This window comes from Anomaloglossus baeobatrachus, chromosome 2 (assembly GCF_048569485.1).
Source record: "Anomaloglossus baeobatrachus isolate aAnoBae1 chromosome 2, aAnoBae1.hap1, whole genome shotgun sequence".
In the NCBI taxonomy this organism is placed as follows: Eukaryota; Metazoa; Chordata; class Amphibia; order Anura; family Aromobatidae; genus Anomaloglossus; species Anomaloglossus baeobatrachus.
In genome coordinates, this window is record NC_134354.1 from 472,495,388 (window position 1) to 472,514,616 (window position 19,229).

Below are 19,229 nucleotides of genomic sequence, written 5' to 3' on the forward strand. Positions count from 1 at the left end.
GACAGCAACGCTTATCTTCCCCCGTGGCTACTCGCACACTGCAGTGCCGGCATATGCTGACATTGCAGTGCCGGCATATGCTGACACACTGCAGTGCGGGCATATGTTGACACTGCAGTGCGGGCAAATGCTGACATTGCAGTGTGGGCATATGCTGACACTGCAGAGCGAGCAGCTGCGGGGCTGGTGTGGGAGCAGGACACAGACTGCATAGGCACCCGACAGAGGTCACACGGAAGTGCTTCCGTGCGGCTTCCGTGGATTTTGCGGGCGCATTGACTTGTATTGAGTCACGGTCCGTTATTATGGAATAGAATAGGACATGTTCCATAATAATGGAACGGACATACGGTATCCGATGTGTTTTTTTGTAGGATTGGATGCACACGGAAGTGCTTCCGAGTGCCATCCGATCCTACACAAAAGAGATTGAAAAGATGGTTCTGTCCGTGGGTCCGCAAAAAAACAGGAACTGACCAAGACAGATGGAACGGTCATGTGAATGAGCCCTTAACAATAGAAAATGAACCATTTGTGGTCGAAAACCACTTTTTATGCACATTGCAAACCTTAGAAGGGAAGGAGAGACGTATTGGAGGATCACAGAGTCTCATGAGTTGTCAAAACAGCAGAAATCCCCCAAAAATCACCAGATTTCCAATTTTCACAAGAGGAATAGGTAAAAAAGTTCTCAGAATGTGAGACACAATTTCTCCAAAAACGGGACAATACCCCATATGTTACTGTACAGTACTATTTGGCAACACGGCAGGACTCAGGAAGAAAGGAGCACCATTTCATTTTTGGAGCTCAGATTTTCCTAGAATAGTTTGCGGACTCCAGTTGCAAAGCCCCTAAATGCCAGAACAGCAGAAACCCCTTCAATGGACCAAATTTTGGAAGTTGAGTCTCTTGAGAGTTCATTTACAGGTGTAATGATGATTTAGTCTTTGGAAAACACCCTTGAAGTCAAACACAGTGAATGTTGCAGCATTAAAAATTGCAAATAAGCTCCTTTGTGCTCAGCTCGTGCTTCTAGAGACATACTTCTCACACCACACTACCACTACCAAACATGGACTTTAATTGTGGTTTAGACACATTGTGGTGCTCAGTCCTTTCTTCTTGGGGGGGAGTCATAACGTTTTCCAAAGTTTTTGTGCTACTAGTAATGTGGAAGCCCCCAATATTTCCTTTAACAGATGACAGACCTGAGTGGGGACTTTTTTTGTGGGTGGAATTGAATGCTATTTGGTGGCAATTAGGGGTGCAGAACATTTAGGATTAGTTCACATTTATACTATGCTCTATGCTTAGCACTTACATTGGGATTTCCATCAACACTGGAGATCAAAATTAGAGAACAATGTATGATCAATCGATTTTTTTTTAGAAATAATGTAATCTACATTGATCAACATTTGAAGGGTTTTTTTTGTAAGGGGTACACCATGCCATTAGAACAGTGTTTTACAAAAGATCCAAAGTTTATCAACTTATGGTGCTGATTCAGTGGCGGAAGATGGCAAGAAGGAAGTAACCGGGAAAGATCCAGGAGGTACGGGAGATAAAAATATTCAGGCAGGAGAAATGTCAGTAAACTATCCGAGGTTTGGGAACAGAATACATAAGAATGCAACACCAGATACACAGAACAAGGTAAAGCCAGAAAAAAATAAACCTTGACTGGCAGTGGGAACTGGCTCCCAAGGGTTTATATAGTAAACAGCCATACCCAGTGCTGACAGCAGGAAGAAACCCAAACCAACAGTATTAACCACAAAGCTTCTGGACTGGCCAGAGCCACAAGGGCCATTAATAAAATAGGATTAATGCTTTCAAGAATCACTCACAACAAAGGCGTGGCGCCTCCTAGCAGCGAAAACAGAAACCGGCACAGATGTTACATTAACCAAGCCTTGGCGGACTTTGGGGAATGCTTGAGATCTTTGTCCTGTTGGAAGGTTCAATGGTGCCCAAGCTTCAGCTTCTTTACAGCAGGCAGTTTTCTTCCTCCTCCAGACATACCTGAAAAGATCCAGGTTTCTTTCATTGCTTTATAGATCAGAATCCTATCTTTTTTTGTATTCTTTTTCTAGTTTTTTTGTCCAAGGCATTTATCTTTTCTCTCTAGACAACCCAAAAATATTAGTGAAGTGGAAACTACTGCTCATAAGTAATGGGCTAGGATTCTTTAGTAACGCTGCCAGAAGCTGGTGTCTGGTTATGAAAGTCATACTAGTCATAGTACTAAAGATGCTTATTATTCAGGAGTTGAATAATTCTGAACTGTAGTAGACAGTAAAAGTGGCATTTTATTTTGAATTAAAATTGTAAATTTTGCTAATAAACCTAATTTACAACGGGGGTTAAATGCTACTATATAACTAGAAGTTGATAATTCTATTAAGAGAGTCACCTTGGTATTTTACATGTATAAATCTACTTAGTCTGTACCTAAAACTGCTTTTTGTGCTTCATGGACCTCTTTGGTAGCTGTAAAGGTGCATTAAGCCAGCTACTAATTGGCGAACCAGTGTTTGTAAGAACTCTTATTCCCAATTTCTGCCCCAGGTCGACATGCTGGTTATCACTAAATGAAAACGCTTGTTTGTGATAATTTATGCCAAAATAAAAATCATCACTATGGGCAGTGCATCACCCAGGGTAAACAGGGGATCAGCTTCAATAAACATGATGCTCTAAAATGAGAAAATGATTGTATTAACTATCATTTTGTGTCCTCCTGTTATTTGTCGGCCTGCATAACAAGGCCAGTAAACGAGTGCCCAACATATATATTGTTGTTCAAGCGCTATTAACGGACAAAAATCAACCCTTCTAAATGGACCATTAGCTTACTAATTTACCATATCAAATATGCACAGTTGATTTGTATTACAAGTTCTTTATTTTCGGGTTTATCAAACAAAGGATAGTAGTGTAACACCAGCATATATAGGGTCGATTATGCAGTTTACACTTGATCAGAGTTTGATCAAAGTATAGGAATATGATCCAATTTTCTCAGAAGAGGATGAACTGGAGAAAAAAAATTACATGGCCAAGTGCGAACCGATTATTAGATCCAATTCGGAGATGCTGAGATTTTTTTCATCGGTCCAAGGAAAAAGTCGGACTTGTGCAAGGCCCTACTGAATAATATTGGTTAAAGTGCGATCCAATGTTTTATTGGCTCACAGTCAGGCTGAAAATATGGTGGTGTGACCAAGCGCTAAAATAAATATATTATTTTATATTTCTTTTATGATTATTACTTTGTCAACTGATTACATTCTGCATATTAGTTTAAGATCCTTTTCTCTTATTTACATCTACTATAGTGATGCAGGGATGCCCCCTGTGGTGACTGTATATAGTGATCAGTGACCATCATGTCTATTTAGAACTGTTTGTTTTGACCATCTCTAATACCTAATCTTTGCTTTTCTAGAAAACTCATATAATTCCACTGAATTGCCTGATTGTCTGACGAGTCCAATGAATGCAGAAAATTCTACTTATGTGCTAGACACAGGAAAAGGTAATATTCGCTGTGGATGTACAGTATATTGTGGGCATACTCTGGCTCATAGCCTCATAGAATCTGTGAAGAACAGGTCTATTAATGTTCTTTGCTCCCCTGATTTCAGTCATAGCACCTTTTGTAAAAAGTGAGATTTTGTATTCAGCATTGCTTTACACTTGTTATTTGTCATTTATATGGATTCTCTTGGGCATTAATATTAATGGTCTCTCGATAGGTTAAATATATTTTGGGTTAGTAGGAGACCAGCGCCTGGTACCTTAATCTTTGATTAATGGGTCTCCCATACCATTTATCCTTAAAAGAATAAGCAAAGACAACATTCCATGTGAAACTTTGCCAGTAAAGGCTCCCATACACATTAGATTATTATATTAATGTTGGAAACCAGCAGATATTTACGCGTTTGATGGTCCAATGTGTGTGGGGGCAGAAGTGACTGATGATCAGGAAAGATGTCAATTGTGTATGTCCGATTTCTGACTGGATCATGTTTACAAGCCGCCAATGAACATGTCAGCCAGTGACTTTCTCATATAGAACACCAGATTGCTTGGTTGGACTAATGCGGGCTTCACATGAGACGATCTATTGTGCGATTGCACGAGCGATCGTACCCGCCCCCCGTCGTTTGTGCGTCACTGGCAATTAGCTGCCCGTGGCGCACAAAGTCGTTAACCCCCCGTCACACGCACTTGCCTCCCGGGCGACGTCGCTGTGGGCGGCGAACATCCTCTTCCTGAAGGGGGAGGGACGTTCGGCGTCACAGTGACATCACACGGCAGCCGGCCAATAGAAGCGGAGGGGCGGAGATGAGCGGGACCGTAAACATCCCGCCCACCTCCTTCCTTCCGCATTGCCGGCGGGACACAGGTAAGCTGTGTTCGTTGCTCCCGGGGTGTCACACGGAGTGACGTGTGCTGCCATGGGAGTGACGAACAACCGTCGCGCAGAAGAAGGAACGATTTTTTGAAACTGAGCGACGTGTCAACGATGAACGAGAAGGTGAGTATTTCTGCTCGTTCACCGTCGCACGTAGCTGTCACACGCTACGATATATCAGACGATGCCGGATGTGCGTCACTATCGACGTGACCCCGACGACATGTTGCCCGATATATCATACCGTGTGACGCCCGCATAACACTCTTCTATATGGAAAAGTCGGCTGAGATGGCTCTCAGTCAGATAATCAGCTGAAGCATCGCTCGGCCAATAGCGATCTAGTGTGTATGGTCAGTTTAAGACAGTATACATTGTCAAGGTGGTCTTATTCAGCTGTAATGCAAGACAAAAGATGGCTGTTGACCAAATGATGGTTCTGCCGATTGTTCAGCTGACAGCCATTTCAGCTGTCTCTCTCACGTCTCACACGTAGGAGCGCCAAGGTTTGCCCGAGCACGCCAATGTTCTCTATGGCAAAACTGCCAAAAGATATTTCTGCCGGTGTCTTTTTACTGGCAGAACAAAGCATTTGGGAGTCCGAAATCTTCTCTGACAATCTGTTGGATTAGAGTGTTTGCCGAACCTGTCGATATCAGCAGGTGTATGTGACATTAATCTAATGTGTTTGGGGGCTTTAGATGCTCATAAGTGGTGTCATTTGATGTTCACAAACGCAATACATACAATAATTGTACTGGGTACTGGGGTCTGGTATTTTGTCCAGAAGATACAGTAAGTTGCTTCTTTTATAGCAAATAATAATAATAATAATAATAATAATAATATATCAGTATGAGTGTAATTGTACATATATATTTCTGTATTCTTCACGTGTATACATATACACCAATCATAAGAATATACTGAGTTCAAGCATTGGTCCAATAATTTCTACCTGTTTTGTAGTTTCTGAAAAAGGAATAACTGGCAGCTCAAGATTTCACAGGGTGGGAGAGAAACACATTGATGGTAACTATTGTCAATTTTGAACCTTTTGACCCAACTAAATGTTAGAACAAATATGTTACCAGACAGATGTTCCTTCTGAATTACATCTGGGGATGTTATTTCTGATTTGATGCCTCCTAACCTATGAACCAAGAACATATATTTTAGTTTAAGGAGATATCAATGTTCTTATAGTTTGCCCTTTACCCACCTATTTTTTTTCTGGGGGGTTCTTCAGCTTTTTTTCTAAAATCTTACATGAATTATTAAAATAAAAATTATACATTATTGTATTTTTTCTACATTTTTTATAAAAATGTATGTGTTTTTTTAGATAATTATATTGTTACCCTAGATCTAAATGTAGTCCTAACATTTACCCTAGACCTTACATTTAAATGAAAATAAACAATTACGGTACACAGGTATGCAAAATTTGGGGTTATGAATTTTTTTGCAAATCCAATCACTGATTCGTATGTTTTCTTTTGCTCTGATTTAAAAAACAAAAACAAAAAAAACTTCTATTTTTAACCATCACATATGGAATCCTTTTCTCTGCTTCTGTACCATGAAAAACAGGTACCAGGACCAAGTATGTTCTTTTTCTTTAGTCTAGAGCCTAAAAAATCTGAAGAACGTTTAGGAACGTCCACGTCCCTGACTAAATCATTTAATTCAGAGCATCCAATCGCAATGATTGAAGCACATAACATTTTTGTAAATTTGTACATCAGAGGTGTATCTAGGCTTTCTGGCAACTGGGGCAAGAATTCACTTTGGTGATCCCCCTCCCCAAGCGGTTTGAGTAGTCGCTATTCATATGCGAATTGCACACTTACAGTCACGTGCCGACGAGTTGCTCATCATAATTTTCCCAATGTTCAGTGAAACACTGAAAGAAGCAGGAAGAAAAGCTAGATGTCACATGACAAGAACTATGAAAATGTCATAGTTGAGTGGCCATGTAATGCCCGCTGGTACCAGCAAGTAAAGATGAGTCCTGACATTGAGCATATTGCATATGGTTAGGATTGGGGATGCTATACTGCTTAATTTTATAATTATAAACATAAATTTGGCCATGGTTAATGCTCCGAGTGGATAGCAAAATGGTATCCCTCGGGAGTGGTGCCGACTCCGGTAGACATATCAAAAAAGGAGAAAAAGGAGATAAGGCACGGGTAATATGCAAAATATAAGTTTTTTATTAAGACAATACAACATGGTATAAAAACACATACAAAAAGGATTGGGTCAGGGGGGCGTGGGTAAGGACTGTCAATCCTTATGTCAGCACCTTTGCATTCCCTTTATAGACCGGATCGCAGTGCACACAGGCTACTTCCTATAGAAAAAGCGTCTGCGAAACGGCTGTTGGAGGTTCACTTCTTGCCTCCAGAGCCAGCCCTCCTCACCACCAGGTAATACAGCGGCTCCTTTATATACAGGTACAGGGTGCTCACTACTTTAATGCACATTCTCTGCCCTGTGGCTTTATTTTCATTAACCCTAGCACTGCCTCATTGCCACTGGAGAGACTGGTGTTTTTGTATTCACCTTGCTACCTGTTTTTACTATGTTCTTTGGGGGACACATGTTTAATTACATGCCTGTATAGGCACATATGCATTTTCCCATGCACAAGGTCTTCTCATGTGCGCCCCCATAGATTGAGCCGCTGTACCTGTTAATACAACCTGGCCTGGTTCTGTATGGCATTTCTCTTACCCCACATTTCACATAAGGATTGACAGTCCTTACCCACGCCCCCCTGACCCAATCCTTTTTGTATGTGTTTTTATACCATGTTGTATTGTCTTAATAAAAAACTTATATTTTGCATATTACCCGTGCCTTATCTCCTTTTTCTCCTTTTTTGATATGTTAATTTTATAATTAAAGGGCTTGTCCAGGTTTGACATGAAAGTCTGCAGTCAATCTGGGGACTGCAAGTTTTTAAATTCTCACAGTGCATGCACTGCGCACTTTTAAGATTCTTCCTTGCTAGTGGCAAGAGTGGATGATCATGTGAGCAAAAGTAGGCGATTTTTTATACTTCTGGCCACATTCCGACTGGTTGTGTCCGGCCTCACTCAATTTTCATTGAGTGAGGTAGTGGTTATGTAGACAGCACATGACCGCATGTATGCAAAAGCATACCTGCAGTTTCGTGACCTTCCACTCTCACTGCTAGCACCAGTGAATCCTGATAGTGTGCAGTCTCACTGTGAGAATTAAGAAGTATGCAGTTACATAGAGTGACACAAAGAGTGACTGAAAACTTTGATCACAAATTTGGACAACCCCTTTACACAATACTTAATTAATTAACATAATCGTGTATCACATAAACTTACAAGTTATGAATTGTTAAATTTGTACAGGATCAGAACTAATAACAGCACAGGAATACATCTCCAGAACCACCAGACGTACAGAAATACAAAACTAGAAGCCTTATCAGTACAGAAATACATCACCATAACCACCAGCAGTACAAAAATGCATAATCGGAACCAGCAGCAGTACAGAAATACATCATCAGAACCACCAGCAGTACAGAAATACATCATCAGAACCACCAGCAATACAGAAATACATCACCAGAACCATCAGCAGTACAGAAATACATAATCAGAACTACCAGCAGTACAGAAATTAATTATCAGAACCACTAGCAATACAGAAATTCATTATCAGAGCCACCAGCAGTACAGAAATTCATCAGAACCACCAGCAGTACAGAAATACATCATCAGAACTACCAGCAATGCAGAAATACATCATAAGAACCACCAGCAGTAGAGAAATTCATTATCATAACCTGACATGATCACATTGCTCCAGTGCTGCCTACCCTTGCTAACCCCTCAAGCCATCATAGTCCGTGATGTCTCTATAAAGTTCTCCATGAACATATATGCTTACTTTAACTTACAACTTACATACATTTATCTGATGAAGGTCAATAGATCAAAATGTCATATTGTCAATTTTGGACTGTCACGTTCAGTAAAATCTCCTATAATTTCATCTCATCGAGTGCCGAGTTTTATTACTACTAGTCTCTGATTGCAGTTCTCTCTTTCTTTTCTTCATCTTGTCCAAACACCATAATGACTTATAATGACTTTTCATGGCCACAGCTGTTCTCTGCAGACTTTTTTCTTCTTCGGTCTTCTGCAGCACATCCTGACATGATACCCTTAAAAATAGTAGAATGATTAGAATCCTCCTGAATAAAAATAACGGCCCTCTACTGTGCCCCTGAATAAATAATTACTCTTCATTGTGTTCTGTGCACAAGATATGATGCACACACTGTCCCTCTAATGGTACATGCCCTCCAATCTGCCCTCTCCTTTCAATTCTAGAACCCTCTTCACACTATTCTCTACACTTTGTTCCACTATTTTACCCAGTGTTTATACTGTGCCCATCATGACACTCCCCCTCCTCAACATACTGTCCCCTCCTTGCTGTGGCCAAACAATATCCCCCCATGCTGTCCCCCTTTGCATACCACCCCCACCGCACACTACGCAGTCTCTATTCTATGCCCACTTACATTTTTCTCACCCCATACGGTCTCCTCACTACCTCTGCACTCATCCCCCTCACTCCTCATACTGTGTCTGCACACATTCCCCCCTTTGCTTTCCATACTGTGTCTGCTTGCATTCCCCCTTTGCTCCTCATACTGTGTACGCATACATTTCCCCCTTCGCTTTGGATACTGTGTCCGCCACTCCTCATACTGTATTCACATTTATTCCCCCCTCACTCCCATACTGTCCTCAAATCTTCCCCATACTGCTCCCCATACTTTGTCTGCACCCATCCGCCACTCATACTGTTTGCGCATAAAAATCCTACTTGCTTCTCTTATTGTCTCTTTAAATGTCTCCATTTCCCCATATTGTGCCACATCCATCCCCCAAATCTTACCCCACATCAATACTGTTCATTAAACATTGCTACATTACCTGTGAGAACAGAATCTGCCTCTAATTCCACATACACTTTACAATTTTTCTTTTAATGATAGCGGACTACCAGACTTGTTACAACTATAAAATAAATATACCGGTAACTAAAGATTTTGTTTCCATATTTAATTGATTTAGTCATACGGCATGTTAGAGAGAGATCATTTACATTTTACAATTCAATAAATGGAAATGGTTACTGTATTTTTAAACTGGGACATTCGTCTTGCATACTAAACCATAAAAATTATTTGTTATTGATTGTTTTATGCATGTCCACTAGGCAGTTATTGTTATGTACAGTACTTACTCAATGTCATCATAATTACTATATGTAAACGGAATATAAATCTGGCCACCTTGCACTTCTTATGGCTGACTATATTTCCCTGCCCATTAATTTGGCAAACAATTGCCAATGAATGAAAAATAGCAGTGACAATTTTTTTTTATTTGTTTATGTTGTGTCATGTGCAGTTTATAATTACATTAATGAAGGTTAGATATTTGACAGTCTACCAGTTTCTATTAAATGGCTGTAAGATGAAGACATTCCATGTCAAAATGCCCTAGTAATTTTCCCGAGGGGCCAAATGAGAGAGCATTACTGTGTGGGTGGCCAAACCTATGGGCTGAAATTAATTATGCTCAGTATTAATACTAACATATTAATTATAACTATTTCATATTAATATTAATGTTATCATTTAATATTGAGCAAAAATAAGTATGCTGACATCCCCCTATATACAGCACAAACACAGTACTCCCTATATACAGTATGATTCAACACAGCCCCCTGTATACAGTATGAACCTCCACATAACCTTCTATACACATTATGGGCCCACATACAGCCCCCATGTATACATTATGAACCCCCCCACATAGCTCCCCGTATACAGGATGAAGCCCCATATAGCCCCTATATACAATATGAACCCCCTACATAGCCTCTCTATATACAGTATGAGCCCCCACATAGCCCATCTATATACAGTGTGAGCCTCCACATGGCTTCCTATATACAGTATGAGCCCCCACATAGCTCCCTACATACAGGATGAGCCCCCCTATATGCAATTTGAGCCCCCACACTGTCCCCTACATACAGTAAGAGACTTCGCATAACCTTCTATATACAGTATGTGCCCACACGTAGAGCCCCCATATAAACAGTATGACCTCCCTACGTACAGGATGAGGCCCCTTATAGCTTATTTTTATAGATTTTGAGCCCCCAACATATCCTCTCTATATACAATATGAGCCCCCACATAGCCCCTCTGTGTACAATGTGAGCCCCCACATAGCCCCTCTATATACAATGTGAACCCCCATATAGCCCCTCTATATACAATGTGATCCTCCACATACCCCCTTTATATTCACAGTGAGTCCCCATATAGCCCCCTATACACAGTATGAGTCCCCGAAGTCTCCTAAACACAGCATGAGACCCACATAGACTCCTATATACATTTTGAGCTCTTCCTATATACATTTTTGACCCCCACATAGACTTCTATATACATTATAAGCCCTATATAGCATCCTATATATATTATGAACCACACTTAGCCTCATATATACAGTATGAGCCTTTACATAGCCTGCTACATACATTATGAGCCCCACATAGTCTCCTATATGCATTATAATCCCCATATAGTCTCCTATATACAGCATGAGACCCCCACATAGCCTCCTATACACTATATGAACCCCTTATAGCACCCTAAATACATTTTGAGCCCAACTAAGCCTCATATATGCAGTATGAACCCTCACACAGCCTCCTATATACTTTATGAGCCCCATTTACCCTCATATATACATTATGAGCCCTAATATATCCCCTATATATACAGTATGAGCCCCACGTAGCCTCCTATATGTATTTCTAAGCCCCCGCATAACCCCATATACATTTCTGAGCCACAACACAGTCTCCTATATACATTATTAGCCCCCACAAAGCCTCCTATATACATTATGAGCCCCCACATAGCCTCTTATATACATTATGAGCCCCACATAACCTCCTATATACATTTTGAGCTCCCAAATAGCCTCTGAAATACAGCATGAGCCCCAAAATAGCCTCCTATACACTATATGAACCCCCACATAGCCTACAATATATTTAATGAGCCCCTACAGCCTCCTACATGCATGCCCCCCAACAAAAAACAAACTACCACATACTCACCTTGTTCCCGTTCCACCGCCGTTCCCCTCAGCTCTCTAGTCCACTGATGCTCAGCACAGCACACGCGATGATGTGACGTCATTGCGTCTGCTGTGCCTCATGCTGATTAATGGAAGACGGAGCCAGCTGCCTCTCCTCCAACAATGTCTTCACCGCTGTCTGCATCCTGTGGATGCAGATAGAAATTACATCAGACAGTGAGCTGTAGCATCCAGGCAGCGGGGGAGGATATGGTGCGGCTCGCAGGCCACTGATTTCAGCCCTTCGGCTGTCTCGGTCAGAGATCCGGATGTGGCCCGCTGGCTGCACTTTGCCTAGACCTGTCATGGAAGATGCTCCCCACATCTGGGATTCCACTGTGATCCAAAATGTAGAGATACTGCATAGAAGCAGCTCCCATTTCTTACAGCAGGTTAAATTGCTTGCTGATAGTAGCTTTCCCCAGCAAAATTATCTGCCCTCAGGTGCAAATTGAGGGGCACAAGTTCACCAGATGGGTTGTATCACAAGAATTTATCTACATACATAATCTCCAGTTACGTCTGTCCACCTATTCTGGCATGCATCGCGGCATTGTCAGTTGCGCAGCCGCAGTTTGAACGATGCTCCGGCTTCCAGGTCTTCACTGCACGCACGCACACACACACGTTAGAACATATACACACATAGCAGACACACATGGATACACTGATCATATACACACATAGTGCACATGCGTGTATACACTGAACACAGACACACACATATGTCTTCACACACATACACACACTGCTGAATACTCACATGTCCAGGGCCCCCGCCGCTGCTGCTGTCACGCTTTACTGAAGTTGAATGCTTTGTGGCGCCATAAAGCATTCAACTGCAGTAAAGGCATGACAACTTCCTGCAGCGGCCGTGCCGTACACTGGACACTATCACGGAAAGGTCTGTGTGCAGCTGGAGGCACCGCGGGCACGGAGGAGAGGTGAGAATATCTTTATTGTGTGTAAACAACGGCATAATAGGGGGGACAGAAGGGAACCAGCAGGAGCACATTATTAAACAATGGGCTCATTACTGAAGGGGACATTACTAAACATCATCCCCCCCACCACCAGACCTGTATGCCCCCAGCCCCCCCACCAGAACTGTATGCCCCAAGCCCCCCCACCAGATCTGTATGCCCCAGCCCCCCCACCAGATCCATATGCCCCCAATCCCCCCCACCAGATCTGTATGCCCCCAGCCCCCTCTCCAGAACTCTATGCCCCCTCACCAGAACTGTATGCTTCCAGCCTTCCCCACTAGATCTGTATGCCTCCAGCCCCCCCCCACCAGATCTGTATGCCACCAGCCCATCTCACCAGAACTGTATGCCTCCAGCCCCCCCCCCACCAGAACTGTTTGCCCCCCCTCACCAGATCTGTATGCCCCCAGCCCCCCTCACCAGATCTATATGCCACCAGCCCCCTTACCAGATCTCTATGCCCCCATCTCCCCCCACCAGTTCTGTATGCCCCCAGGCCCCCTCACCAGATCTGTATGCCTCCAGCCCCCCCTCACCAGAACTGTATGCCTCCAGCCACCCTTCACCAGAACTGTGTGCCTCCAGCCCCTCCTCACCAGAACTGTATGCCAGAAACCATAAGGATGAATATAAGGGTATCAATTGTACTAAACCAGAAAAAAACTTTAAAACTCAGAATTTTTGTTATAATCATTAAAAATCAAACAATATACACCCATGTGAGTAACTATAGATACAATTATTTCAATAATGGAGTGGGCAGGGATGGGGGCAACAGCCCTTGACTTTCCCTACCTCGCACCGGAGGTTCACACCCTATAAGACGAAAATGGCGCCCCCGCTCACCGACGGCTCATCCTTCCTATCCCTACAGTGGTAAGCTAATACGTGCTGCTAATGTCAGTGAGGGAATATAGACACAGTGAGATATAGGGAATAAAGAAGGCGTCAATGTGCAATTAATATATCTCTAATTCGTTCCCAAAGAGTAAATATTCAGATTCTATATTTTAAATAGCTGTTTGGTAACTCAAATCAATAGGATATAACAAATTCTAGAACCAAACCCTAAAACAGATTAAATAATTCACATGTATGACATGTATGACATGATGTATTATTTTGATACAGTGGGTACATGTCATACATGTGAATTATTTAATCTGTTTTAGGGTTTGGTTCTTGATATGTTAATGATCAGAACTGTATGCCCCCAACCCCCTCACCAGATTTGTATGCCTCCAGCCCCCCACCAGATCTGTATGCCCCCAGGCCCCCTCAGTAGAACTGTATGCCCGCAGCCCCCGTCACCAGATCTGTATGCCTCCAGCCCCCCCACCAGAACTGTATGCCCCCAGTCCCCCTCACAAGATCGGTATGCCCCCGCCCCCCCCTACCAGATCTGTATGCCCCCAGCCCCCTTCAGCAGAACTGTATGCCGACAGGTCCCTCACCAGATCTGTATGCCTCCAGCCCCCCCACCAGATCTGTATGCCCCCAGCCCCCCTCACCAGAACTCTATGCCTCCAGCCCCCCCCTCACCAGATCTGTATGGCACCAGCCCCCCACCAGATCTGTATGCTCCCACCCCTCCCCACCAGATCTGTATGCCCCCAGCTCCCCCACCAAATCTGTATGCCCCCAGCCCCCCCACCAGATCTGTATGCCCCCAGCCCCCCTCACCAGAACTGTATGCCCACAGCCCCCCTCACCAGATCTGTATGCCTCCAGCCCTCCCACCAGAACTTTATGCCCCCAGCCCCCTCACCACTGCTCCTGTCAGCACCACTAAGCATAGACAGATGTTCATTTCACCGCACTCGCATCGGGCCTATTTCTAGTATAGTATATATGATAGTGTTGTTCAGTCTGTATAATATATGCTCTTTATTGATACTTTTCTGTACGGTATGATTTGTACACTGTTCTTGCATGCTTCACTTTTAGCAAATAAGATGAAGTAATGAATAAAATTGTAATACTTTTTTTTTCATGCATCAAGAAGGCCTTGGAGATATTATTCGACAACTAAGAAAACGAGTTGAAAATATATTTAATAAAAGATATGGTAAGTAATAACTCATTTCTACTGTCTACATTTGACATCTGTGCAAGACACTTTTCCTACAGTGTTGGACCCTTGATGCTTGTTAGTTCCATCCGACTTGACTTTACTCTCGGCCTAATTATGGAATTTTATTTTACATTGCCTATTTATTTTTGAACAGCAAAAGCAATTGGTGCTTCACACCCTGTTAAAGTGCCATATTCGAAATTCTTGATGTACCCCGAAGATCTGTATGTTATGGGCCTGCCTGATGGAGTCTCATTTCGGCGACCTAATTGTTTTGGAATTGCAAAGCTTAGAAAAATATTGGAAAATAGTGATGCTATTCAGTTTGTGATAAAAAGGTAATCCTGGAATTATTCATTTGTATGCTACGTATACATCATATCTTATAGATGATCTAATTATGAACACAATGATGACTTTCAAATATTGTTCATAGGTCCTATTGCAATTCTACCTTTCTATTTCCAGAATTCATGTATGATCATTCTCCATTACTAGAGTATGATATCATCATATTTAGCAATCCTCAATTGTGAATACAGCTATATAAATTTTAATAAATGAAAACAAGCTATCAGTGAGCTAATTAGGCTAAGGTCGCATGTCTAATGAGATCATCCATTAGAACAGATCAGTTGGTAAAGTAGTTGTGCAACACAACTTATTTGTCCATTGTTAAATAACTGATTTCTGACAGATCCGTTTTTTAACATTCTATGGAGAACAGATCCGTTACAGGGTTTGTTATTTATCTTCCATTTGAAACAGATCCTGTAAGAAAAAAACAGATCTGTTACAAATGCAAGAAAAACAGATGGCTAAATAGCAATCTGTTAACGGATCCATTCTCCATAGACTTCAATGTTAAATAACTGATTTCTGTCAAGTCTGTTTTTTTAACAACTTTTTTCCCAACGGATCTCTGCAGAATTACTGGACATGTGAACTCAGCCTTACGGCAGGTTTAGCAGCTAAAGCCCCTAAGGTCTACTGATAAAAGTTCTGGTGGTCACACATTTCCCCTGCAGTGACCATGTAAATAAATGTTTATGCCAAGTCCTTCAGAGTAGAAGAATTATTTTGCTGCAAATCTCTGGAGGAAGACATGTCCTCTATATTGCCAATATGAAGCTGCCCCCTGGGAGGGGAACAAGGTAACTGTTTAAGGCTGATTGGTAGCCAGCCACCAGCAGTCGCATCACAATAGCATAGTGTGGATTTTGATGCGACTGCAGTTGATTTAATGAACTACATACATACACGGAAACTATAGCCTCATTATCTGCTCTTAAAAACTTTAACACACCACAGCCCCCACACACAGTATGATGGTGACAATTGTCTTCTATGCATAGTATGATGGCCTCACAGGCCTTATACACAAAAAAATGATGACCGTAGATCCTAAATACAGTTTGATGGCTCATACCCTCCTGTACACAGCATGGTAGCTTACTGCGACTTAATTACAGTATGATGTTCTATAGTCCCTTATATACAGTGAGATGCCCTAGAGCCCCCATACACAGTAAAATGGCCCCACACCTCCTCTATACATAGATAATGGCCCCACAGTACATTCCCCCATAGACTGTGTTATCCTTAGTAAATTTCCTCCACACACAGTGTGATGGTGACCATAGCCCCTTATAAATAGTATGATGTTCTCTTCTACTCTCAGACCGTATGATAAAAAATGACTAATATACCCCAAATCTTGATTCCCGTCTACTGCAGCCTCTGTCTTCTGATTCTTCTTGTCTCACAGTGGGCTGGCACAGACAGCGTGATGCAGTGATCATTGCACTGCCCAACGTTCCCTGTGTGTTGCCAGCCTCCTGCCTTAGTAAGTGGTGGAGCAGGGAGCCATTGAGTCTGTGCTCCACCACAGCTGTTAATAGTATGAGCATCCTGTGGACACCAATAGTAGAAAGTCTTGAAGGCCAAAGCATCCCATAAGGTGGCATTTTTCTGATTGCCAGTCTGGCCGTCCTCAGGGAGAGGGAGATAGGGGGTTGACAATATTTCACACCCCGAGTGTCACGTCAGACCACTACCTGAATCATGATGCTGAACTCACCTCATGGCAGAAGTGGCCCAGATAAAGCCCATGAAAAGCAGTTGTCCTTATGGAGCAACCCATTTTATTTATTGGCACATTGATAAATAATAGGTTTATCTGTAGTCTTATATCAAACCACTCATAATACCAAATCTTTTTTGTTGTTTTGATAAATTCAGTTTTGCTACATCTGTTTGCCTGTGTAATTACAATTTACCTGTGTAACTATACCTTTTAAACTAATACTAGCCAATATCACCTTTTTTTAGGCCAGAATTGATTACTGAAGGACTTAAGGAAACTATGGATGACCCTGCTGGTCCTATAGGTATGGCTAATTACATATAAATGATATTTATTGATAGAAAATGGATTGCTATTCTGTTTGAGTAAAGTACTTATTATTTATGCATCGTTTTCAGTCTAATGTACAAAACGTATTCAAGAGAAAAGGTGTTATTTTAATAGACCCTGGAGTGCATAATCCAGTTTTATATAGAAAATAACTTATTAAATATATACCTAGTCTTATATATATGTATACTCATTTTCAGGAGTCAGTGAAAAAGATTGTCATGAACCCACTTTGGATGACACCTCCAAAACAACTAGTTTTCAAGGTAAATGTTGTTTTTTTATATATATGAACCCAAGAATCATGCACTTAGATTTCTTTTTTTTCTCTAAGGTCCCCTTACTCAATGATTTCTGGGGCTGAAGATTTTCAAATATTTTCTCATTGTTTTATAGTAAAGTGACAAATGCATTTGCAGACATGGAAACTCTTAATGATTTGTACCTTTCCATACACACATCTTTCTATCAAACTGCCTAAATACGGGGGCTATTTTCTATACAATCCTAATGTATAGAGTCCTTAAGTAATAATCTCATTTGACACAATTATGGGATATCAATATATCAATGTATATGCCATAATTGACTGATGAATGTGGGTCCTGCTATTGGTACCTATACCTAACTTGAGATCATGGGAATCTTATCCCATGGCCCCCATTAGGTCAATAGAGAAGAACTCCCATAGACGTCAATGGAGAAAAAGTGTATGTGTGGTCAGCTTTCTGAGGACAGGGAGAGCTGGACCAGGCTATATAAATGGAGCGTCTTTTCATTGATGATACATTCTGTGGAAATGAGAATACCCCTTTAAGTAAACAAAAAAAACCATTAACACTTTTTAGTTATTGGGCAACTTTCAGGCTTTTATTAATTTTCATTTTTTTACTTTTAATGATATATTTTGCTATATAATATATAACATGTTAAGTCCTCAGCAATTTACAATACTATACAAGCAATTGAGTTTTTTCCAAATCCCAGTCACACGCTGCGGCAAAAAAATCCGCACTAAAATGAAAGCATGGTGTGGTATCAAATCTACAGCATTTCATTGAAGATTTCACCCTTTTCAATGCTTAATAAAGTAGGGTGAAATCTGCAGCCAAATAGGGTGTAGTAGGTTGAAATAGGGCTGAGTAGGGTGAAATCTGCAGCCAAATCCGCAATGAAACCCACAAGTTTCACATACAGGTTCTGTCTGCTTCTTCGTTGTGAATTTGTAACCAAATCTGCATTGGATATTTTCCAAATGTGAGCATACCGTGAACTATGCTATCCTAAACTCTGCGGCCCGCTTAATCCACCTCTCCCCTCGCTATTCCCTTGCCTCGTCACTCTGCCAATCCCTTCACTGGCTTCCCATTGCCCAAAAACTCCAGTTTAAAACATTAACCTTAAAACATTAACTATGACATACAAAGCCATTCACAACCTGTCTCCTCCTTACATCTGCAACCTAGTCTCCCGGTACCTACCTGCATGCAACCTCTGATCCTCACAAGATCTCCTTCTCTACTCCTCTCTTATCTCCTCCTCCCATAATCGCATGCAAGATTTCTCCCGTGCCTCCCCCATACTCTGAAACGCTCTACCCCAGCATATCAGACTCTCTCCCACCGTGAAAAGCTTCAAGAGGAACCTGAAGACCCACCTCTTCTGACAAGCCTACAACCTACAATAACCCTCAGTCCAGTAGACCACTGCGCAACCAGCTCTGTCCTCACCTATCGTACCATCACCCATTCCCTGTAGACTGTGAGCCCTCGCGGGCAGGGTCCTCTCACCTCCTATACCAGTCTGTTTTGAATTGTTAATGATTTCTGTACTTGTTTTTACGTATACTCTTTTCACTTGTAAAGTGCCATGGAATAAATGGCGCTATAATAATAACAATAATAACTAGTAGAACATCCAGATCTAGAATTCAACAGCAATATTTTCATGATTATTCCCAACTTTCTCCAATTTATTTGAACAATGAGTCATGAAGCATATGTGATTCTGCAATTTTTTTGTAATTGTATGATCACTGAAAATGAAATTAAATTTGAGCTCATAATTATTTTTTACCATTGAAGTCAAA

The 19,229-nt window shown here is 41.7% G+C and overlaps 1 protein-coding gene across 5 annotated transcripts in view; it reads left to right on the top strand.

Moving 5' to 3' along the window:
- The window catches only part of GTF2IRD1 (GTF2I repeat domain containing 1), a 178,496-nt gene that overhangs the window by 138,658 nt on the left and 20,609 nt on the right, over positions 1–19,229 (top strand). For 4 of the 5 annotated variants that reach the window (XM_075336355.1, XM_075336358.1, XM_075336357.1 and 1 more), the window contains 6 exons: positions 3,455–3,544; positions 5,399–5,461; positions 14,653–14,718; positions 14,879–15,062; positions 17,056–17,114; positions 17,341–17,406. In XM_075336355.1, coding sequence (XP_075192470.1) covers positions 3,455–3,544; positions 5,399–5,461; positions 14,653–14,718; positions 14,879–15,062; positions 17,056–17,114; positions 17,341–17,406 — 528 coding nt within the window. The remainder of the gene's footprint in view (positions 1–3,454; positions 3,545–5,398; positions 5,462–14,652; positions 14,719–14,878; positions 15,063–17,055; positions 17,115–17,340; positions 17,407–19,229) is intronic. The other variant, XM_075336356.1, reaches the window with a different exon arrangement.